General features: G+C 42.7%; 1 protein-coding gene across 3 annotated transcripts in view; it reads right to left on the reverse strand.

The window, feature by feature from the left end:
* The window catches only part of LOC121573840 (bone morphogenetic protein receptor type-1B), a 146,291-nt gene that overhangs the window by 57,815 nt on the left and 64,756 nt on the right, over window positions 1-23,720 (reverse strand). For all 3 annotated transcript variants that reach the window (XM_041886177.2, XM_041886174.2, XM_041886175.2), the window contains exon 3: window positions 638-714. In XM_041886177.2, coding sequence (XP_041742111.1) covers window positions 638-683 — 46 coding nt within the window. In that variant the 5' untranslated portion in view covers window positions 684-714. The remainder of the gene's footprint in view (window positions 1-637; window positions 715-23,720) is intronic.

The raw sequence follows: 23,720 nt of genomic DNA on the forward strand, positions 1-23,720 counted from the left end.
CTGTGCCATAAAGCCCGTTCCTCCACCAAACACAGACCAGTCACTGTCAGTGAGAGACCAGTCTATTCACTCTCACCCTCGGTGGATCGGATTCAGTTTTCAGGGGAAATGGAAAGAGAGTCTGCTATGCTAGGTTAATGCACTCTGGCTTGAATGGCTAGTACAGACAGGTGGAGTTTAATGGCACATTAACTAGCTATATACTCTCTCCCCACAAAAATGACCCATTCTTAAAAATAGAGAATCCAAGCCGTTTATTTATTTATTAATGTAGTTTTATGGCTCTATAATTTTCAGGGTATTAATAGTCACATAGCTCACACCCTCCAGCCAGCCAAGGTGTTGTGAGACTATGTACCTGCTGTATGATGAGTTTAATTGAGAGGGAGAGGAAAAGGCCAGGGAAAGAATCTCCTGTGCATATTTGCCATGTTCAGCTTGCCCAACCCTTCCCTCCCAACGCTGAGCTGCTGAAAGCCACAGTGATTCCACACAGTACATCTTATCTCCTTTACCCCTTGCTAACTTGTTTAATCTCTTCTCTACACTTCAACCCTTCACACACTTGTTTTGTTCCCTTGACCACTTGCTCCCTCTCCGAAATAGAGGTAATACAGAGAGTAGAGGGTTCACTTACCAATGTTCTTGTGTCTCTCAGTTTTCACCTCCCGGCTATTCCACATAACCCAGATGTATAACTTGTGAATCGGTCACCTGCCCAAGATGAGAGAGAGACAACAGAATGACAACTCTGACAGACTTCAGAACTGATAATGCTATCCATCAGGAATAAAATCAATAGGGAGAAAGCAAAGTGAAAGGGGGAGAAAGAGAGACAGAGAAAGAGAGATTCAAATACACTCACTAACATAGAAGGGCAGTTAAAGTTAGAGTGGACAAAGCGAGGAAGACAAAGAGAGAGATGGAAAAGGATAAGTATTTTTAGCCTGCGCTACACATGACTGACTGTCACTTGCTAAAATAATATTGTGCCATAAGGTGTTAGCCTGTTTTCCAACAGTCACACACAGTACTGGAGTCACACAGCTGTTGTTGCTTTGGCTGCAGACACATTTTATCACAACACCGGTAGAACTGTAAGGTGAGGAGAAGATGTGTTCTGGGCTTGTTCTCTTTCCCCTTCCATCCATCAATCAATCCATCAACTAATTATTCACATTTTATATACAAACACATTTTCAGATCAACATTTGTCACAATGTGCTTTACAGTAACCCGGCCTAGACCACAACGAGCAAGCAGAAGCACATCCCTCTCTCTTCATCTTTCTCTCTGTCTGACATGCTCTTCTTATCTCTAGTTAAAGTCACAGTCAGTAAATGTCACTCAACCGCTGACGTGCACTTGTCACCCTGTCCTCCTCACAGGACAATGACTGGAACGTCACACACATCTCCCTTGTGTGACCACATACAGATCACATACAGTGGGGAGAACAAGTATTTGATACACTGCCGATTTTGCAGGTTTTCCTACTTACAAAGCATGTAGAGGTCTGTAATTTTTATCATAGGTACACTTCAACTGTGAGAGACGGAATCTAAAACAAAAATCCAGAAAATCACATTGTATGATTTTTAAGTAATTAATTTGCATTTTATTGCATGACAGAAGTATTTGATACATCAGAAAAGCAGAACTTAATATTTGGTACAGAAATCTTTGTTTGCAATTACAGAGATCATACGTTTCCTGTAGGTCTTGACCAGGTTTACACACACTGCAGCAGGGATTTTGGCCCACTCCTCCATACAGACCTTCTCCAGATCCTTCAGGTTTCGGGGCTGTCGCTGGGCAACACGGACTTTCAGCTCCCACCAAAGATTTTCTATTGGGTTCAGGTCTGGAGACTGGCTAGGCCACTCCAGGACCTTGAGATGCTTCTTACGGAGCCACTCCTTAGTTGCCCTGGCTGTGTGTTTCGGGTCGTTGTCAAGCTGGAAGACCCAGCCACGACCCATCTTCAATGCTCTTACTGAGGGAAGGAGGTTGTTGGCCAAGATCTCGCGATACATGGCCCCATCCATCCTCCCCTCAATACGGTGCAGTCGTCCTGTCCCCTTTTCTGAAAAGCATCCCCAAAGAATGATGTTTCCACCTCCATGCTTCACGGTTGGGATGGTGTTCTTGGGGTTGTACTCATCCTTCTTCGTCCTCCAAACACGGCGAGTGGCGTTTAGACCAAAAAGCTCTATTTTTGTCTCATCAGACCACATGACCTTCTCCCATTCCTCCTCTGGATCATCCAGATGGTCATTGGCAAACTTCAGACGGGCCTGGACATGCGCTGGCTTGAGCAGGGGGACCTTGCGTGCGCTGCAGGATTTTAATCCATGACGGCGTAGTGTGTTACTAATGGTTTTCTTTGAGATTGTGGTCTCAGCTCTCTTCAGGTCATTGACCAGGTCCTGCTGTGTAGTTCTGGGCTGATCCTCACCTTCTTCATGATCATTGATGCCCCACGAGGTGAGATCTTGCATGGAGCCCCAGACCGAGGGTGATTGACCGTCATCTTGAACTTCTTCCATTTTCTAATAATTGCGCCAACAGTTGTTGCCTTCTCACCAAGCTGCTTGCCTATTGTCCTGTAGCCCATCCCAGCCTTGTGCAGGTCTACAATTTTATCCCTGATGTCCTTACACAGCTCTCTAGTCTTGGCCATTGTGGAGCGGTTGGAGTCTGTTTGATTGAGTGTGTGGACAGGTGTCTTTTATACAGGTAACGAGTTCAAACAGGTGCAGTTAATACAGGTAATGAGTGGAGAACAGGAGGGCTTCTTAAAGAAAAACTAACAGGTCTGTGAGAGCCGGAATTCTTACTGGTTGGTAGGTGATCAAATACTTATGTCATGCAATAAAATGCAAATTAATTACTTAAAAATCATACAATGTGATTTTCTGGATTCTGGAAATTACAGACCTCTACATGCTTTGTAAGTAGGAAAACCTGCAAAATCGGCAGTGTATCAAATACTTGTTCTCCCCACTGTATAACACACACTCACTCATAATTTCTGTTTGAGTGATGGGTGGCCATGTTGTTTCTGTCTGAGTGATGGGTGGCCATGTTGTTTCTGTCTGAGTGATGGGTGGCCATGTTGTTTCTGTCTGAGTGATGGGTGGCCATGTTGTTTCTGTCTGAGTGAGGACACACGCACACATGGCACAGCTCCTCTCTACATCCCACTGAGACTGAGGGAGGTCACAGTCCAGGCTCTCTCCCTCTCTCTCAGCAGAGCAGAATGTTTTCCTGCTTCCTCTGCAAAATGGGAGCCCCAGCCAAACTCATTAGATAGTGACACAGATACGGACCCAGCCTCAGAAGCACATTTACTTAAAGAACAGTGCAGATGCAAAGTTTGGTAACAGAATGATGGCACAAACAACACAAACTGTCATTCTGTTACCAAACTTTGCATCTGCACTGTTCTTCAAGTAAATGTGTTTTTGCAAAATGTTCTGTGGAAATTGTTAAAGGCCCATTGCAGTGAAAATTCTGTTTTCCTGTGTTTTATATGATATTATATAACAGCTGATGAAACTACCACTGTAAAAGAGTGAGATTCTTTTTCAGTGTTAGGCCTATTTCCTGATAGTTGCTGGTTGAAATTACAATCTACACAGGACATTCTAATCAGCAGGTTTGCGTGGGCGGGAGTTTTGGCTTTCCATGGTGACACCACCATGCGGTAAAATTGAAATCTATTACAGTAAGGTACTTAATTGTTACCCTGAAATTATTTGACACTGATATAAAAATGGCTGGATTGGGTCTTTAAAAGTTGTCCTTGTCCATAGAGTTGTATGGTTTGTTTAACTTTGCAATCATTGGATTTTGTTAGACATACATTTTAAAGTGAAAAATCTGAATCTCAGTGTCACTCTGTTACCGTGGAATTGCCCATCTGCTGTTCTACTGAACTCTTCCTGACCCAGCAGCACCAACTAACCCACTGGAGGACAACACAACATCAACAAACACACTGCCCACTTTTATCCGGCTGTGTAATGACAAACCCAACAGCACACAAACAGACATTATTTAATCACCATCTTGACAGAACAATGCTCTACTGACTTTGTCCTGTATTTCCACTTGTTGTTTCTCCGTTGTTACCACTGTTGTGGGTGAGACTGGTCCATAGGCCTTGTAAAAACAGATGATGTTTTAACCACCTCCTCCTCACCCCTCTTTTCCAGCCTGCTCTGAGGACCATGTCTGAGTGTTAAACCATCCGTTGCAGCGTCTCCTGGGAAGGGAAGCCTGTGGGCCCTGTAATCCTGGCAGGGAAACCCTGTGTCTGGTCTGCTGGTTGACTAATGGCTCATTTGTCAATTAGACGCTGCTTTCCTTAATTAGGAGAAATGCGCCAACAGTTTGGGTCGAGCCCCAGCCCAGTCGAAAAGACAACATGTATTACTGTACAACTCACTCTCTCCCGCTCCTCTGGAGTTGGAAGGCTTAAGATGCAATTATGTAGATTGATCAAATGTGTCCTGTACAGTCTATATGTGCTAATCACATGAATAACAACATAACACTTTATAGATTCACAGAGTTTGATCAACGTTTGAAACACAATGAAGTCAACAGCCTAAAGTCTATAAATATATATACACACACAGTTTAAATGTATTTGGCTAAGGTGTATGTAAACTTCCGACTTCAACTGTATATATATATATATATATATATATATATATATATATATATATATATATATAACAGTATCTCACAAAAGTGAGTACACCCCTCACATTTTTGTAAATATTTGAGTATATCTTTTCATGTGACAACACTGAAGAAATGACATGTTGCTACAATGTAAAGTAGTGAGCTTGTATAACAGTGTACATTTGCTGTCCCCTCAAAATAACACAACACACAGCCATGTCTAAACCGCTGGCAACAAAAGTGAGTACACCCCTAAGTGAAAATGTCAGAATTGGGCCCAAATTATCAATATTTTGTGTGGCCACCATCATTTTCCAGCACTGTCTTAACCCTCTTGGGCATGGAGTTCACCAGAGCTTCACAGGTTGCCACTGGAGTCCTCTTCCACTCCTCCATGACAACATCACAGAGCTGGTGGATGTTAGAGACCTTGCACTCCTCCACCTTCCGTTTGAGGATGCCCCACAGATGCTCAATAGGGCTTAGGTCTGGAGACATGCTTGGCCAGTCCCTCAGCTTCTTTAGCAAGGCAGTGGTCGTCTTGGAGGTGTGTTTGGGGTCGTTATGATGTTGGAATACTGCCCTGCGGCCCAGTCTCCAAAGGGAGGGGATCATGCTCTGTTTCAGTATTGTTGGCATTCATGGTTCCCTCAATTAACTGTAGCTCCCCAGTGCCGGCAGCACTCATGCAGCCCCAGACCATGACACTCCCACCACCATGCTTGATTGTAGGCAAGACACACTTGTCTTTGTACTCCTCACCTGGTTGCCGCCACACACGCTTGACACCATCTGAACCAAATAAGTTTATCTTGGTCTCATCAGACCACAGGACATGGTTCCAGTAATCCATGTCCTTAGTCTGCTTCTCTTCAGCAAACTGTTTGCGGGCTTTCTTGTGCATCATCTTTAGAAGAGGCTTCCTTCTGGGATGACAGCCATGCAGACCAATTTGATGCAGTGTGCGGCGTATGGTCTGAGCACTGACAGGCTGACACCCCACCCCTTCAACCTCTGCAGCAATGCTAGTACCACTCATACGTCTATTTCCCAAAGACAACCTCTGGATATGACGCTGAGCACGTGCACTCAACTTCTTTGGTCGACCATGGCGAGGCCTGTTCTGAGTGGAACCTGTCCTGTTAAACCGCTGTATGGTCTTGGCCACCGTGCTACAGCTCAGTTTCAGGGTCTTGACAATCTTCTTATAGCCCAGGCCATCTTTATGTAGAGCAACAATTCTTTTTTCAGATCCTCAGAGAGTTCTTTGCCATGAGGTGCCATGTTGAACTTCCAGTGACCAGTATGAGGGAGTGTGAGTGCGATGACACCAAATTTAACACATCTGCTCCCCATTCACACCTGAGACCTTGTAACACTAACGAGTCACATTACACCGGGGAGGGAAAATGGCTAATTGGGCCCAATTTGGACATTTTCACTTAGGGGTGTACTCACTTTTGTCACCAGCGGTTTAGATATGAATGGCTGTGTGTTGAGTTATTTTGAGGGGACAGCAAATGTATACTGTTATACAAGCTGTACACTCACTACTTTACATTGCATCAAATTGTCATTTCTTCAGTGTTGTCACATGAAAAGATATACTCAAATATTTACAAAAATGTGAGGGGTGTACTCACTTCTGTGAGATACTGTATATATATATACACACACACACACACACAGTTGAAGTCGGAAGTTTACATACACCTTAGCCAAATACATTTAAACTCAGTTTTTCACAATTCCTGACATTTAATCCTAGTAGAAATTACGTCTTAGGTCAGTTAGGATCACCACTTTATATTTAAGAATGTGAAATGTCAGAATAATAGTAGAGAGAATGATTTATTTAAGCTTTTATTTCTTTCATCACATTCCCAGTGGGTCAGAAGTTTACATACACTCAATTAGTATTTGGTAGCATTGCCTTTAAATTGTTTAACTTGGGTCAAATGTTTCAGGTAGCCTTCCACAAGCTTCCCACAGTAAGTTGGGTAAATGTTGGCCCATTCCTCCTGACAGAGCTGGTGTAACGGAGTCAGGTTTGTAGGCCTCCTTGCTCGCACACGCTTTTGCAGTTCTGCCCACACATTTTCTATAGGATTGAGGTCAGGGCTTTGTGATGGCCACTCCAATACCTTGACTTTGTTGTCCTTAAGCAATTTTGCCACAACTTTGGAAGTATGCTTGGGGTCATTGTCCATTTGGAAGACCCATTTGCGACCAAGCTTTAACTTCCTGACTGATGTCTTGAGATGTTGCTTCAATATATCCACATAATTTTCCTTCCTCATGATGCCATCTATTTTGTGAAGTGCACAAGTCCCTCCTGCAGCAAAGCACCCCCACAGCATGATGCTGCCACCCCTGTGCTTCACGGTTAGGATGGTGTTCTTAGGCTTGCAAGGAACCCCCTTTTTCCTCCAAACATAACGATGGTCATTATGGCCAAACGGTTCTATGTTTGTTTCATCAGACCAGAGGACATTTCTCCAAAAAGTACGATCTTTGTCCTCATGTGCAGTTGCAAACCGTAGTCTGGCTTTTTTATGGTGGTTTTGGAGCAGTGGCTTCTTCCTTGCTGAGCAGCCTTTCAGGTTATGTCGATATAGGACTCGTTTTACTGTGGATATACAGTCATGGTCAAAAGTTTTGAGAATGACACAAATAATAATTTTCACAAAGTCTGCTGCCTCAATTTTTACGATGGCAATTTGCATATACTCCAGAATGTTATGAAAAATTTATCAGATTAATTGCAATGAATTGCAAAGTCCCTCTTTGCCATGAAAATGAACTTAATCCCAAAAAAACATTTCCACTGTATTTCAGCCCTGCCACAAAAGGATCAGCTGACATAATGTCAGTGATTCTCTCGTTAACACAGGTGAGAGTGTTGACGAGGACAAGGCTAGAGATCACTCTGTCATGCTGATTGAGTTAGAATAACAGACTGGAAGCTTTAAAAGGAGGGTGGTGCTTGAAATTTATGTTATTCCTCTGTAAACCATGGTTACCTGCAAGGAAACACATGCAGTCATCATTGCTTTGCACAAAAAGGGCTTCACAGGCAAGGATATTGCTGCTAGTAAGATTGCACCTAAATCAACCATTTATCGGATCATCAATAACTTCAAGGAGAGAGGTTCAACTGTTGTGAAGAAGGCTTCAGGGCGCCCAAGAAGGCCAGCAAGCGCCAGGACCGTCTCCTAAAGTTGATTCAGCTGCGGGATCGGGGCACCACCAGTGCAGAACTTGCTCAGGAATGGCAGCAGGCACAGTGAGGCGAAGACTTTTGGAGGATGGCCTGGTGTAAAGAAGGGCAGAGAGGAAGCCACTTCTCTCCAGGAAAAACATCAGGGACAGACTGATATTCTGCAAAAGGTACAGGGATTGGACTGCTGAGGACTGGGGTAAAGTCATTTTCTCTGATGAATCCCCTTTCCGATTGTTTGGGGCATCTGGAAAAAAGCTTGTCCGGAGAAGACAAGGTGAGCGCTACCATCAGTCCTGTGTCATGCCAACAGTAAAGCATCCTGAGACCATTCATGTGTGGGGTTTCTTCTCAGCCAAGGGAGTGGGCTCACTCACAATTTTGCCTAAGAACACAGCCATGAATAAAGAATGGTACCAACACATCCTCCGAGAGCAACTTCTCCCAACCATCCAATAACAGTTTGGTGATGAACAATGCCTTTTCCAGCATGATGGAGCACCTTGCCATAAGGTAAAAGTGATAACTAAGTGGCTCGGGGAACAAAACATCGACATTTTGGGTCCATGGCCAGGAAACTCCCCAGACCTTAATCCCATTGAGAACTTGTGGTCGATCCTCAAGAGGCAGGTGGACAAACAAAAACCCACGAATTCTGACAAACTCCAAGCATGGATTATGCAAGAATGAGCTGCCATCAGTCAGGATGTGGCCCAGAAGTGAATTGACAGCATGGCAGGGCGGATTGCAGAGGTCTTGAAAAAGAAGGGTCAACACTGCAACTATTGACTCTTTGCATAAACTTAATGTAATTGTCAATAAAAGCCTTTGACAATTATGGAATGCTTGTAATTATACTTCAGTATACCATAGTAACATCTGACAAAAATATCTAAAAACACTGAAGCAGCAAACTTTGTGAAGAACAATACTTGTGTCATTCTCAAACACTTTTGACCACGACTGTAGATACTTTTGTACCTGTTTCCTCCAGCATCTTCACAAGGTCCTTTGCTGTTGTTCTGGGATTGATTTGCACTTTTTGCACCAAAGTACATTAATCTCTAGGAGACAGAGCGCGTCTCCTTCCTGAGCGGTATGGCGGCTGCATGGTCCCATGGTGTTTATACTTGCGTACTATTGTTTGTACAGATGAACGTGGTACCTTCAGGCGTTTGGAAATTGCTCCCAAGGATAAACCATACTAGTGGAGGTCTACACATTTTTTCTGAGGTCTTGGCTATTTCTTTTGATTTTCCCATGATGTCAAGCAAAGAGGCACTGAGTTTGAAGGTAGGCCTTGAAATACATCCACAGATACACCTCCAATTGACTCAAATGATGTCAATTAGCTTATCAGAAGCTTCTAAAGCCATGACATCATTTTCTGGAATTTTCCAAGCTGTTTAAAGGCACAGTCAACTTAGTGTATGTGAACTGACCCACTGAAATTGTGATACAGTGAATTATAAGTGAAATAATCTGTCTGTAAATAATTGTTGGAAAAATTACTTGTGTCATGCACAAAGTACAGTGGGGAAAAAAAGTATTTAGTCAGCCACCAATTGTGCAAGTTCTCCCACTTAAAAAGATGAGAGAGGCCTGTAATTTTCATCATAGGTACACGTCAACTATGACAGAAAAAATTAGAAAAAAAAATCCAGAAAATCACATTGTAGGATTTGTAATGAATTTATTTGCAAATTATGGTGGAAAATAAGTATTTGGTCAATAACAAAAGTTTCTCAACACTTTGTTATATACCCTTTGTTGGCAATGACACAGGTCAAACGTTTTCTGTAAGTCTTCACAAGGTTTTCACACACTGTTGCTGGTATTTTGGCCCATTCCTCCATGCAGATCTCCTCTAGAGCAGTGATGTTTTGGGGCTGTCGCTGGGCAACACGGACTTTCAACTCCCTCCAAAGATTTTCTATGGGGATGAGATCTGGAGACTGGCTAGGCCACTCCAGGACCTTGAAATACTTCTTACGAAGCCACTCCTTCATTGCCCGGGCGGTGTGTTTGGGATCATTGTCATGCTGAAAGACCCAGCCACGTTTCATCTTCAATGCCCTTGCTGATGGAAGGAGGTTTTCACTCAAAATCTCACGATACATGGCCCCATTCATTCTTTCCTTTACACGGATCAGTGGTCCTGGTCCCTTTGCAGAAAAACAGCCCCAAAGCATGATGTTTCCACCCCCATGCTTCACAGTAGGTATGGTGTTCTTTGGATGCAACTCAGCATTCTTTGTCCTCCAAACACGACGAGTTGAGTTTTTACCAAAAGTTATATTTTGGTTTCATCTGACCATATGACATTCTCCCAATCCTCTTCTGGATCATCCAAATGCACTCTAGCAAACTTCAGACGGGCCTGGACATGTACTGGCTTAAGCAGGGGGACACGTCTGGCACTGCAGGATTTGAGTCCATGGCGGCGTAGTGTGTTACTGATGGTAGGCTTTGTTACTTTGGTCCCAGCTCTCTGCAGGTCATTCACTAGGTCCCCCCGTGTGGTTCTGGGATTTTTGCTCACCGTTCTTGTGATCATTTTGACCCCACGGGGTGAGATCTTGCGTGGAGCCCCAGATCGAGGGAGATTATCAGTGGTCTTGTATGTCTTCCATTTCCTAATAATTGCTCCCACAGTTGATTTCTTCAAACCAAGCTGCTTACCTATTGCAGATTCAGTCTTCCCAGCCTGGTGCAGGTCTACAATTTTGTTTCTGGTGTCCTTTGACAGCTCTTTGGTCTTGGCCATAGTGGAGTTTGGAGTGTGACTGTTTGAGGTTGTGGACAGGTGTCTTTTATACTGATAACAAGTTCAAACAGGTGCCATTAATACAGGTAACGAGTGGAGGACAGAGGAGCCTCTTAAAGAAGAAGTTACAGGTCTGTGAGAGCCAGAAATCTTGCTTGTTTGTAGGTGACCAAATACTTATTTTCCACCATAATTTGCAAATAAATTCATTAAAAATCCTACAATGTGATTTTCTGGATTTTTTTTCTCTAATTTTGTCTGTCATAGTTGACGTGTACCTATGATGAAAATTACAGGCCTCTCTCATCTTTTTAAGTGGGAGAACTTGCACAATTGGTGGCTGACTAAATACTTTTTTTCCCCACTGTAGATAGTAGTAGTAGCCAAAACTATAGTTTGTTAACAAGAAATGTGTTGCGTGGTTGAAAAACACGTTTTAATGACTCCAACCTAAGTGTATGTAAACTTCCAACTTTATATATATATATACACACACACACACAGTACCAGAATTGGGACATTTTCAGCTTCCAGGAATTGTGTACAGATCCTTGCGACATGGCGCTGTGGATTATCATGCTGAAACATGAGGTGATGGCGGCGGACGAATGGCACAAAAATGGGCCTCAGGATCTCTGTCACGGTATATCTGTGCATTCAAATTGCCATCGATAAAATGCAATTGTGTTCGTTGTCCGTAGCTTTTGCCTGCCGATACCATAACCCCACCGCCACCATGGGGCACTCTGTTCACAACGTTGACATCAGCAAACCGCTCGCCCACACACCCCCATACACGTGGTCTGAGGTTGTTAGGCTGGTTGGATGTACTGCCAAATTCCCTAAAACGACATTGGAGGTGGCTTATGGTAGAGAAATGAATATTACATTCTCTGGCAACAGCTCTGGTGGACATTCATGTAGTCACCATGCCAATTGCATGCTCCCTCAAAACTTGAGACATCTGTAGCATTGTGTTGTGTGACAAAACTGCACATTTTAGAGTGGCCTTTTATTGTCCCCAGCATAAGGTGCACCTGTGTAATGATCATGCTGTTTAATCAGTTTCTTGATATGCCACACCTGTCAAGTGGATGGATTATCTTGGCAAAGGAGAAATGTTCACTAACAGGGATGTAAACATCCTCTGTAGCTCAATTGTTAAAGCTTGGCGCTTGTAACGCCAGGGTAGTGGGTTCGATCCCCGGGACCACCCATACGTAAAAATGTATGCACACATGACTGTAAGTTGCTTTGGATAAAAGCGTCTGCTAAATGGCATATTATAAACACATTTGTGACAACATTTGAGTGAAATAGGCTTTTTGTGCGTATGTAAAATTTCCGGGATCTTTTATTGCAGCTCATGAAACCAACACTTTACATGTTGCGTTTATATTTTTGTTCAGTGTACAATGCCTTCAGAAAGTATTCACACCCCTTAACTTATTCCACATTTTGTTGTGTTGCAGCCTGAATTCAAAATTGATTAAATAAAGGTTTTTCTCACCCATCTACACACAATACCCCATAATGTTTTTAGAAAATGTTTGCAAATTCATTAAAAATGAAATACAGAAATATCTCATTTACATAAGTATTCACAACCCCTGAGTCAATACTTTTAAAGAAGCACCTTTGACAGCTATTACAGCTGTCAGTCTTTCTGGGTAAGTCTCTAAGAGCTTTCCACACCTGGATTGTGCCCATTATTCTTTTCAAAATTCTTCAAGCTCTGTCAAATTGGTTGTTGATAATAACTAGACAACCATTTTCAGGTCTTGCAATACATTTTCAAGTAGATATAAGTCAAAACTGTAACTCAGCCCTCAGGAACATTCACTGTCTTCTTGACAAGCAACTCCAGTGTAGATTTGGCCATGTGTTTTAGGTTATTGTCATCCTGAAAGGTGAATTAATCTCCCAGTGTAGTACTGTGCGATTCACATAGTCTGTACTGGACTTGGGGATTTTGAAGAGACCTCTGGTGGCATGTCTTGTGGGGTATACATGGGTAGCCGAGCTGTGTGCTAGTAGTTTAAACAGACAGCTCGGTGCATTCAGGTTGTCAACACTTCTTACAAAAACAAGTAGTGATGAAGTCAATCTCTCCTCCACATTCAGACATGAGAGATTGACATGCATATTGTTAATGTTAGCTTTCCGTGTACATTTAAGGGCCAGCCCTGCTGCCCTGTTCTGAGCCAATTGTAATTTTCCGAGGTCCCTCTTTGTGGCACCTGACCACACGACTGAACAGTAGTCCAGGTGCGACAAAACTAGGGCCTTTAGGACCTGCCATGTTGATAGTGTTGTTAAGAAGGCAGAGCAGTGCTTTATTATGGACAGACTTCTCCCCATCTTAGCTACTGTTGTATCAACATGTTTTGACCATGACAGTTTACAATCCAGGGTTACTCCAAGCAGTTTAGTCACCGCAACTTGCTCAATTTCCACATTATTCATTATATGATTTAGTTGAGGTTTAGGGTTTTGTGAATGATTTGTCACAAATACAATGCTTTTAGTTTTAGAAATATTTAGGACTAACTTATTCCTTGCCACCGATTCTGAAACTAACTGCAGCTCTTTGTTAAGTGTTGCAGTCATTTCAGTCGCTGTAGTAGCTGACGTGTATAGTGTTGAGTCATCCGCATACATAGACACACTGCGGTGAGTGTCGGGACAGCACTTCGCTTTGAAGCCTGCAGCCTTGCTGGCTTGGCCGAAGTGGCTATTGGAGGGTCCAATTAGCCCCTACACCCCCGATAAGGGAGTGATTTGGGAAAAATATGAATTACAAACTCTGACTTTAACTTAATCTTATCAGATAAGAGTCTAACTGAGGCAGAACCACAGTCAATGAAGAAACGCAGTAACACACACACACACAGTCCCAAATTACCATCCACATACTGGTGAGCAGCCAGACACAGGAATTTAACAGAAGGCGTGCAAGAAGCCTCGTGTAAGCAGACCCTGGACCTATATCTGGAAATGAAAAGCAGATTAAGCGATCAGCTACATTAGAAAAATCTCTGTCTAGTTTTACACAATTTGACGTCATGCATCTGTAGATAAAGGGGTCATTTATAACAGTATTGGCTGTTTTTCCAATTATTATTATTATTTCTATTCATTTTTAACCTTTATTTAACTAGGCAAGTCAGTTAAGAACAAATTCTTATTTATATAATGACAGCCTACCAAAAGGCAAAAGGCCTCCTGCGGGGACGGGGGCTGCGATTAAAAATAAAAAATAAAATAAAAATATAGGACAAAACACACATCACAAAAAGAGAGACACCACAACACTACATAAAGAGAGACCTAAGACAACAACATAGCATGGCAGCAACACATGACAACACAGCATTGTAGCAACACAACATGGCAGCAGCACAACATAGTAGCAACACAAAATGGCAGCAGCACAACATGGTAGCAGCATAACATGGTACAGACATTACTGGGCACAGACAACAGCACAAAAGGGCAAGAAGGTAGAGACAACAATACATCAAGCGAAGCAGCCACAACTGTCAGTAAGAGTGTCCATGATTGAGTCTTTGAATGAAGCAAGTTGTTATTTGAACCCGTTATCCCCTATGATACCGCTACGCGAATGCTATTTTACACACAGCCTAAATTCCAGTCCACATTTTCCTCGTCAGAAACACACCAATGTGTGGAGGTGGTTGTTTGTGATGTATGGAGAACATTTTTGAACACAAGCTTAAACGGTGAGTTACACCGCACTTTTGGATCCTAAAATGGCGCTTTTGGATCCTAAAGAGAAAAAGGTATCATTCCTATTCTCTACAGTACATGTTTTGCACTTTGTTGAGCAGACCAATTCCCGCCATATAAAAGGCATATTCAGTAGCATTCAGCATTGGATGCCATGTTAATTCTCCTCCTTCAGGATCATAATGCATTAGATATGAAGCTATCAGTACCTTTTCCCCCTGACGTTGTTGTTTGCTCTCTCCCGATGATAGCTCCGATGAAAATACAGGAAGTGGGTTGCAGGGTGATGGAGCTCACATCGATCGGTAGGTCCGCCTGCCTCTCTGTATGAGCTGGGTGTTGCCTTTAGTTCCCCCTTCCTACCCCCCCTAGCCATCAAGACTTTCTGCTGCTAATGTATCTCAATATGCCCCCGCCCCTGGCTGCCTTGGCCCGGGGAAGTCGATAAGTACTGGCAACGCTATCCATCTTTGAAACATCACTCCTTCACTTACAGTAAGAGCGCATCACTGTGGCCACAACTCCTCACATTGCTGACTTGGAGGAAAAGAACACCAGCCAGCCCAGATCTGTGATGATCAGATACAACCAGCCAACCACAAGTCTGGTACATTTAAACAGAAGACAGGTCCCAGAGAACAGTCCTTTCAATGCCTAGATTCATTATTTATATTAGCCAGAGTATAAGACTTAAAAAGAAATACACTAGTATGTGGACAGCCCATCAAATTAGTGGATTTGGCTATTTCAGTCACACCTGTTGCCGACAGGTGTATAAAATCAAGCATACAGCCATGCATTCTCCATAGACAAACATTAGCAGTAGAATGGCCCGTACTGAAGAGCTCAGTGACTTTCAACGTGGCACCGTCATAGGACGCCACCTTTCCAACAAGTCAGTTCGTCAAATTTCTGCAATGCTAGAGCTGCCCCGATCACAATGCATAATGCCAAGCATCGGCTGGAGTGGTGTAAAGCTAGCCGCCATTGGACTCTGGAGCAGTGGAAATGTGTTCTCTGGAGTGATGAATTACGCGTCACCATCTGGCAGTCCGAATGACGAATCTGGGTTTGGCGGATGCCAGGAGAACGATACCAGCCCGAATGCATAGTGCAAACTGTAAAGTTTGGTGGAGGAATAATGGTCTGGGGCTGTTTTTCATGTCTCAGGCCCCTTAGTTACAGTGAAGGGAAATCTTAACGCTACAGCATACAATGACATTATAGATGATTCTGTGCTTCCAATTTTGTGGCAACAGTTTGGGGATAGCCCTTTCCTGTTTCAGCATGACAATGCCCCCGTGCACAAAGCGAGGTCCATACAGAAATGGTTTGTCGAGGTCGGTGTGGAAGAACTTGACTGGCCTGCACAGAGCCCTGACCTCAACCCCATCTAACACCTTTGGGATGAATTGGAACACAGACTGCAAGCCAGGCCTAATCCCCCAACATCAGTTCCTGACCTCACTTATGCTTTTGTGGCTGAATGGAAGCAAGTCCCCGCAGCAATGTTACATCATCTAGTGAAAGTCTTCCCAGAAGAGTGGAGGCTGTTATAGCAGCAAAGGGGGGACCAACTCCATATTAATACCCATGATTTTGGAATTCGATTTTTGATGAGCATATGTCCACATACTTTTGGCCAGGTAGTGTATACAGTACATTCGGAAAGTATTCAGAAATACCTTATTTACATAAGTATTCAGACCCTTTGCTATGAGATTTGAAATTGAGCTTCCTGTTTCCATTGATCATCCTTGAGATGTTTCTACAACTTGATTGGTGTCCACCTGTGGTAAATTCAATTCATTGAACATGATTTGGAAAGGCACACAGCAGTCTATATAAGGTCCCACAGTTGACAGTGCATGTCAGAGCAAAAACCAAGCCATGAGGTCGAAGGAATTGTCCGTAGAGCTCCGAGACACGATTGTGTCGAGGCACAGATCTGAGGAAGGGTACCAAAAAATGTCTGCAGCATTGAAGGTTCCCAATTACATCATTCTTAAATGGAAGAAGTTTGGAACCATCAAGACTCTTCCTAGAGCTGGCCGCCCGGCCAAACTGAGCAATCGGGGAGAAGGGCCTTGGTCAGGGAGGTGACCAAGAACCTGATGGTCACGAAAATGTATGCACTCACTAACTGTAAGTCGCTCTGGATAAGAGTGTCTGCTAAATGACTAAAATGTAAATATCACTCTGACAGAGCTCTAGAGTTCCTCTGTGGAGATGGGAGAACCTTCCAGAAGGACAACAATCTCTGCAGCACTCCACCAATCAGGCCTTTATGGTAGAGTGGCCAGACCGAAGCCACTCCTCAGCAAAAGGCACATGACAGCCCGCTTGGAGTTTGCCAAAAAGCACTCTCAGACCATGAGAAACAACATTCTCTGGTCTGATGAAACCAAGATTGAACTCGTGTCACGTCTGGAGGAAACCTGGCACCATCCCTACGGTGAAGCATGGTGGTGGCAGCATCATGCTGTGGGGATTTTTTTCCAAGGGCAGGGACTGGGAGACTAGTCAGGATCGAGGAAAAGATGAACGGAGCAAAATATAGAGAGATCCTTGATGAAAACCTGCTCCAGAGCGCTCAGGACCTCAGACTGGGGCGAAGGTTCACCTTCCAACAGGACAACGACCCTAAGCACACAGCCAAGACATCGCAGGAGTGGCTTCGGGACAAGTCTCTGAATGTCCTTGAGTGGCCCAGCCAGAGCCCGGATTTGAACCCGATCGAACATCTCTTCAGAGACATGAAAATAACTGTGCAGCGACGCTCTCCATCCAACCTGACAGAGCATGAGAGGATCTGCAGAGAAGAATGGGAGAAACTCCCCAAATACAGATGTGCCAAGCTTGTAAAGTCATACCTAAGAAGACTCGAGGCTGTAATCGCTGACAAAGTTGCTTCAATAGAGTACTGAATAAAGGGTCTGAATACTTATGTAAATGTAATATTTCCATTTATTTTCTTTGCAAAAAAAATTTTTTTACCTGTTTTTGCTTTGTCATTATGGGGTATTGTGTGTAGATTGATGAGGGGAAATTTTTTAATAAGGCAGTAACGTAACAAAATGTGGAAAAAGTGAAGTGGTCTGAATACTTTCCAAATGCACTGTATAGATTTATCGTCACATACACCAGATAGGTGCAGTGAAATGTGTTGTTTTACAGGGTCAGCCATAGTAGTACAGCGCCTCCTGAGAAAACTAGGGTGAAGTGCCTTGCTCAAGGACACGTCGGCAGAATTTTCACCTTGCCGGCTCAGGTATTCGAACCAGCAACCTTTTGGTTACTGGCCCAAAGCTCTAATCACTAGGCTACCGGCCTCCCTTTACAGACTATTAGGTGATCATCAGCGTTGACAAGTTGTGTACTACCCCAACCATCAATCAGAATACAGTATCATGACATTTTACATTCTCTGGATTAAATGAATACTGTAGAATGATTTCAAATATACTGAAACTGACTCTAGAGTAATGCAGGTGATGTAGCTTTCACTTAATTTGTCTCCCTCTTAAAAGCCTGAGAAAGTCATTGTAGGCTATTTCACCATAATCCTTGATGGTTATACGCTGAGCTTTCATGAAATACAAGTGATTTAGATATTATTGGAGGAATACAGTACTCTTGAAAGTATTTCATAGACTATAATAAAATCTAATGCATTCAAATCTAAGATCACTCAGCCAGCGGAAAGACCTGGGTCTCACAACTCAAAACCTTTGTTCTAGCTGTTGTTTCTTCTTGGCACTTCATTGATCAATTGAAGTCATTGCTTGGCCAGGGAGTTTACTCACCTTGTCTTCTAAGTCTAAATCAGTGGCTGATTAAAATGTATTGTGGAACAATAACCACCTTTGGAGTTGTGCTTGTTACCTTGAAGAACAATGTCAAACCTTCAGGAAAACAGATATGAGTAGGACCACATACGAAGCTACTCATCATAATGCTGTACAGTAGTTGGTGAGTTGCAGTCATTGAGGCAACCTCCTTCTGTCCTTCCCGACACACAGAATGCAACCTATAAAACACATTATTTGATTAACCAGGCTAACAGCTAATAAATTACTAATCTTGGAATCCAGAACCAAATCTAGACTCTTGTGCAATACAAGTCCGTCACAAGAGATTAACAAATCACATGACCTTGGAGTGATTACATTACCTGATTTGATTGCTCAGGTATTCAGACATTTGATTACATTTACATTTTAGTCATTTAGCAGACGCTCTTATCCAGAGCGACTTACAGTTAGTGAGTGCATAAATTTTTCATACTGCCCCCCCGTGGGAAACGAACCCACAACCCTGGTGTTGCAAACGCCATGCTCTACCAACGGAGGTATTCAAACATCTTGAGTCATTAAGACACGACAGAGACCGGTGTATTGGCTAAGAGTTACTGTACACAGGACGCACAATGTATGGCAAAGGCTACAACAAGCAACTATAAGTACTCTGACAGCCTTACAGTTGGAACCTGGATTCATATAGTCTCTCTAGACCAGTGGTAATCCCATTTTGTAGCGGGGACCACATTTTTTCTGCCAGAATTTCTGGGGACCCTATTTTTTTCTCTAGAATTTTTGGCAACCCCACCCCAAATCTAATGACACAACCTTAAAATCTGTACATTTAGATTTTTAAATCAACAAATAACCTTAAATTCATTACATTTTCATATTTGTGTTATCAGATTACCCCACAACCGTCGCACCACTCTCTTAACACTGCCTCTATTGTGTTCACATGCATTCTTCATGTCAGACTATACGTCATGCAAACTTTCACTTACTTTGAAGACCATTGTCATGCTATGAGACAGAAAATGTTATCGTTTTGTAAAGCCATCTAGATAGTTATTAAGAAAACATAATGTTTACACACACATTGTTATATTTCTGTAAAGGCATCGAGCTAGGTGGTGCTGTATGTGAAAACCAGATAAGGTTCATGTTTGCTTTCTCTAAAACTCTGATCAATCTCAATCAATGATCAAAATTCGGCAAGCATTTGATATTAAATTCACTGTCCAGACTCCCTTGACATTCTATACCACACTCTGTCAGAGATCTTAATCCAATAGAGAACCACTTATCAGTGTGATGTCATCCTAATATAGTTCTGACTGACACCTCTCCATTGAAGTTCACCTCTTTTCACCTGTGGTTTTGGCAGGGTACTTTCCTCTCCAATCCAGGCACCACTTGTGTTGGTACATGAGAGAGGATGCGTGGAGTCAGGAATACTCATAAACCCACTCTGATTCCATGGAAGTGTGTTGAATTCCACAGAATAATTGTGTTCTGTTGTTTTTATGCCCTCTTGACAGTTGGCTGTGAGGGCTGGAAACTGGCTGGCATGAGTGTCTCATTCATTTCTCTACATACATCACCATGCCTGCTGAACTACAACACAACACAACACGAAAAGACCACAGTGTCCTGCTATGCCTGCATTTGAACGGTCACTATATACAACATCATTAAAGGATCCTACATATACTATTCCTACCTGTGGAGAATGGGTGTGTTTACTTAGGATTAGTTTACTGTTATAATAGCCGGTGTGAGAGCAGTTCGACTAGTGTTTCAGCTAAAATATTCTGGTCATGAGGAAATAAGATGACACTCCAAATCAATATACTGTAAGGCAAAATATTCAACTTTCTGATATCTGTGTAAGTGAGGAGGAGAAGCATGTTGTAAGAAAGTAGTGGGCACCGTTACAAATGCTAAACACATTGTCCAAGTTCATTCTGGAAACAAAGTTCTCCTCACTCCATACCTTACAATCACTTGCCCAGATGTTAAAGGAAACTGTCGGCACTGAATACTGCCATGTGTACCGATAACGTCAAAACTGCAGACTTCATGGAAGTAGCACAAACAGATTGGGTAAGAGGACATGTGGTGATGTAGACACACATGGTACAAGGTGTGTGAACGCTTCAGACAGTTCTCTGGTCATGCGTCTTCTACCATTACATGACCTATCGCAGAGCAGACTCAAAGTGGATGCTTTTGGTGATTGGAGTACGTCATGACAAATTCGCAGTATAGATTGCATAGCATACGCTGTTGACAGATATATGAACATCCAGTCTTATTCCTGAGTTTCTACGACTGGAAAGTTATTCAGCTGTTCTGTTAATAAGAACAGGTCTTCCGCAACACGTACACATGGGAAAGTAAAAAATTACGTAAAAATAACAAGAAAATCTACCAAGCTGTAAGGGAATACAATGTCCCTGTAGGCATCACATGGAGTCTGTGTGACTCAGATATCAGACCAAACCATATGGGCAGGATTGGAGGCTAGGTGGGCACAAGTGCCAAGTGGCAGGCAGCTGGCAAGCCTGGTCCCCTTGGGTACAGTAAAACTCAGGTGCAGATCATACAACATACACACTAGTGGTGCGCGGGTCAGCTGTTTGTACGGGAACAATTATTTGTGCAACATTTCCAAATGACATCAGTTTGACTGTTTGTATGGAAACTACCCAACATGTTTCTGATAAGATTTCAGTTCAGCTTGGATGCATATTTTATGTGGTTGAAATACTATCAGCTTTTATGATGCTGATAAAGATAGCACCTCTACAGACGGTAACTAACTGAGCATTTGCATTCTCTTAAGATGCTGAAAGAAATAAATCATATTTCTCCACTCCTGTTCCCAAGTAACAATTTTGCCTATATTTGGTGTATAATTCTACTGCAAGAAATGCTTAATTCTGCAGGAGTTAATATGAAAGCTATGTGAGAGGTTAGTGTCCAGATTTCAGTTTCCATTTAACCCATCTGAACAGTAGGCAACAGTTCCCTTGACGTACCATAGGCCTATTTGAAGTTCCCGTCTTGTGACTGTCGGATTTGTATAGCGCCTCACAAGCATCACACATACCGTGCCTTCAGAAAGTATTCAGACCCCTTGACTTTTTCCACAATTTGTTGTGTTACAGCCTGAATTTTAAATGGATTAAATTGAGAATTTGTGTCATTGGCCTACACACAATACCCCACAATGTCAAAGTGGAATTATGTTTTTAGAAATGTTTACAAATGAAGTAAAAATTAAAAGCTGAAATGTCTTTAGTTAATAAGTATTCAAGCCCTTTGTTATGGCAAGCCTAAATAAGTTCAGGAGTAAAAATGTGCTTGCTTAACAAGTCACATAATAAGTTGCATAGATTCACTCTGTGTGCAATAATAGTGTTTAACATGATTTTTGAATGACTACCTCATCTCTGTACCCTACAGATACAATTATCTGTAAGGTCCCTCAGTCAAGTAGTGAATTGCAAACACAAAGACATTTTTACATTTTAGTAGATGCTCTTATCCAGAGCGACTTACAGGAGCAATTAGGGTTAAGTGCCTTGCTTAAGGGCACATCAACAGAAGTTTCACCTAGAAGGCTCGGGGATTAGAACCTGCAACCTTTCGGTTGCTGGCACAACGCTCTTAACCACTAAGCTACCTGCCGCCCAGGGAGGTTTTCCAATGCCTAGCAAAGAAGAGCACCTATTGGTAGATCACAAAACAGACATTGAATATCCCTTTCAGCATGGTAAAAGTTATTAATTACACTTTGGATGGTGTATCAATACACCCTGTGACTACAAAGATACAGGCATCCTTCTTAACTCAGTTGCCGGAGAGGAAAGAAACTGCTCAGGGATTTCACCATGAGGCCAATGGTGACTTTAAAACAGTTACAGAGTGTAATGGATAAGAGCGTCTGCTAAATGACGTAAATGTAAATGTAAATGTAATGGCTGCGATAGGAGAAAACTGAGGATGGACCAACAACATTGTAGTTTCTGCACAATGCTAACCTAAATGACAGAGTGAAAAGAAGGAAGCCTGTACAGAATAAAAATATTCCAGAAGATACACTACCAGTCAAAAGTTTGGACACACCTACTCATTCAAGGGTTTTTCTTTACTTTTACTATTTTTTACATTGTAGAATAATAGTGAAGACATCAAAACTATGAAACAAAAAAGTGTTAAACAAATCAAAATATATTTTATATTTTATATTATTCAAATGGCCACCCTTTTGCCTTGATGACAGCTTTGCACACTCTTGGCATTCTCTCAACCAGCTTCATGAGGTAGTCACCTGGAATGCATTTCAATTAACAGGTGTGCCTTCTTAAAATGCGTTTCAGCCAATCAGTTGTGTTGTGACAAGGTATACAGAAGATAGCCCTATTTGGTAAAAGACCAAGTCCATATTATGGCAAGAACAGCTCAAATAAGCAAAGAGAAACGACAGTCCATCATTACTTTAAGACATGAAGGTCAGTCAATACGGACAATTTAAAGAAATGTGAAAGTTTCTTCAAGTGCAGTCGCAAAAACCATCAAGCGCTATGATGAAACTGGGTCTCATGAGAACCACCACAGGAATGGAAGACCCAGAGTTACCTCTGCTGCAGAGGATAAGTTCATTAGAGTTACCAGCCTCAGAAATTGCAGCCCAAATAAATGCTTTACAGAGTTCAAGTCACAGACACATCTCATCATCAACTGTTCAGAGGGGACTGTGTGACTCAGGCCTTCATGGTCGAATTGCTACAAAGAAACCACTACTAAAGGACACCAATAATAAGAAGAGACCTGCTTGGGCCAAGAAACATGAGCAATGGACATTAGACCGGTGGAAATTTGTCCTTTGGTCTGGAGTCCAAATTGGAGATTTTTGGTTCCAACCACTGTGTCTTTGTGAGACGCGGTGTGGGTGAACGGATGATCTCTGCATGTGTAGTTCCCACCGTAAAGCAAGGAGGAGGAGGTGTTATGGTATGGGGTGCTTTGCTGGTGACACTGTCTGTGGTTTATTTATAATTCAAGGCACACTTAACCAGCATGGCTACCACAGCATTCTGCAGCGAGACGCCATCCCATCTGGTTTGGGCTTAGTGGGACTATCATTTGTTTTTCAACAGGACAATGACCCAACACACCTCCAGGCTATTTTATGGGCTCCCGAGTGGCGCAGCGGTCTAAGGCACTGCATCTCAGTGCTTGAGGCGTCACTACAGACCCCCTGATTCGATTCCAGGCTGTATCCCAACCGGCCGTGATTGGCAGTCCCATAGGGCGGCGCACAATTTGCCCAGTGTCGTCCGGGTTTGGCCGGTGTAGGCCGTTATTGTAAATAAGAATTTGTTCTTAACTGACTTGCCTAGTTAAATAAAGGTTAAATACAAATTTACCAAGAAGGAGAGTGATGGAGTGCTGCATCAGATGACCTGCCCTCCACAAT

This window comes from Coregonus clupeaformis, chromosome 9 (assembly GCF_020615455.1).
Source record: "Coregonus clupeaformis isolate EN_2021a chromosome 9, ASM2061545v1, whole genome shotgun sequence".
Classification (NCBI taxonomy): Eukaryota; Metazoa; Chordata; class Actinopteri; order Salmoniformes; family Salmonidae; genus Coregonus; species Coregonus clupeaformis.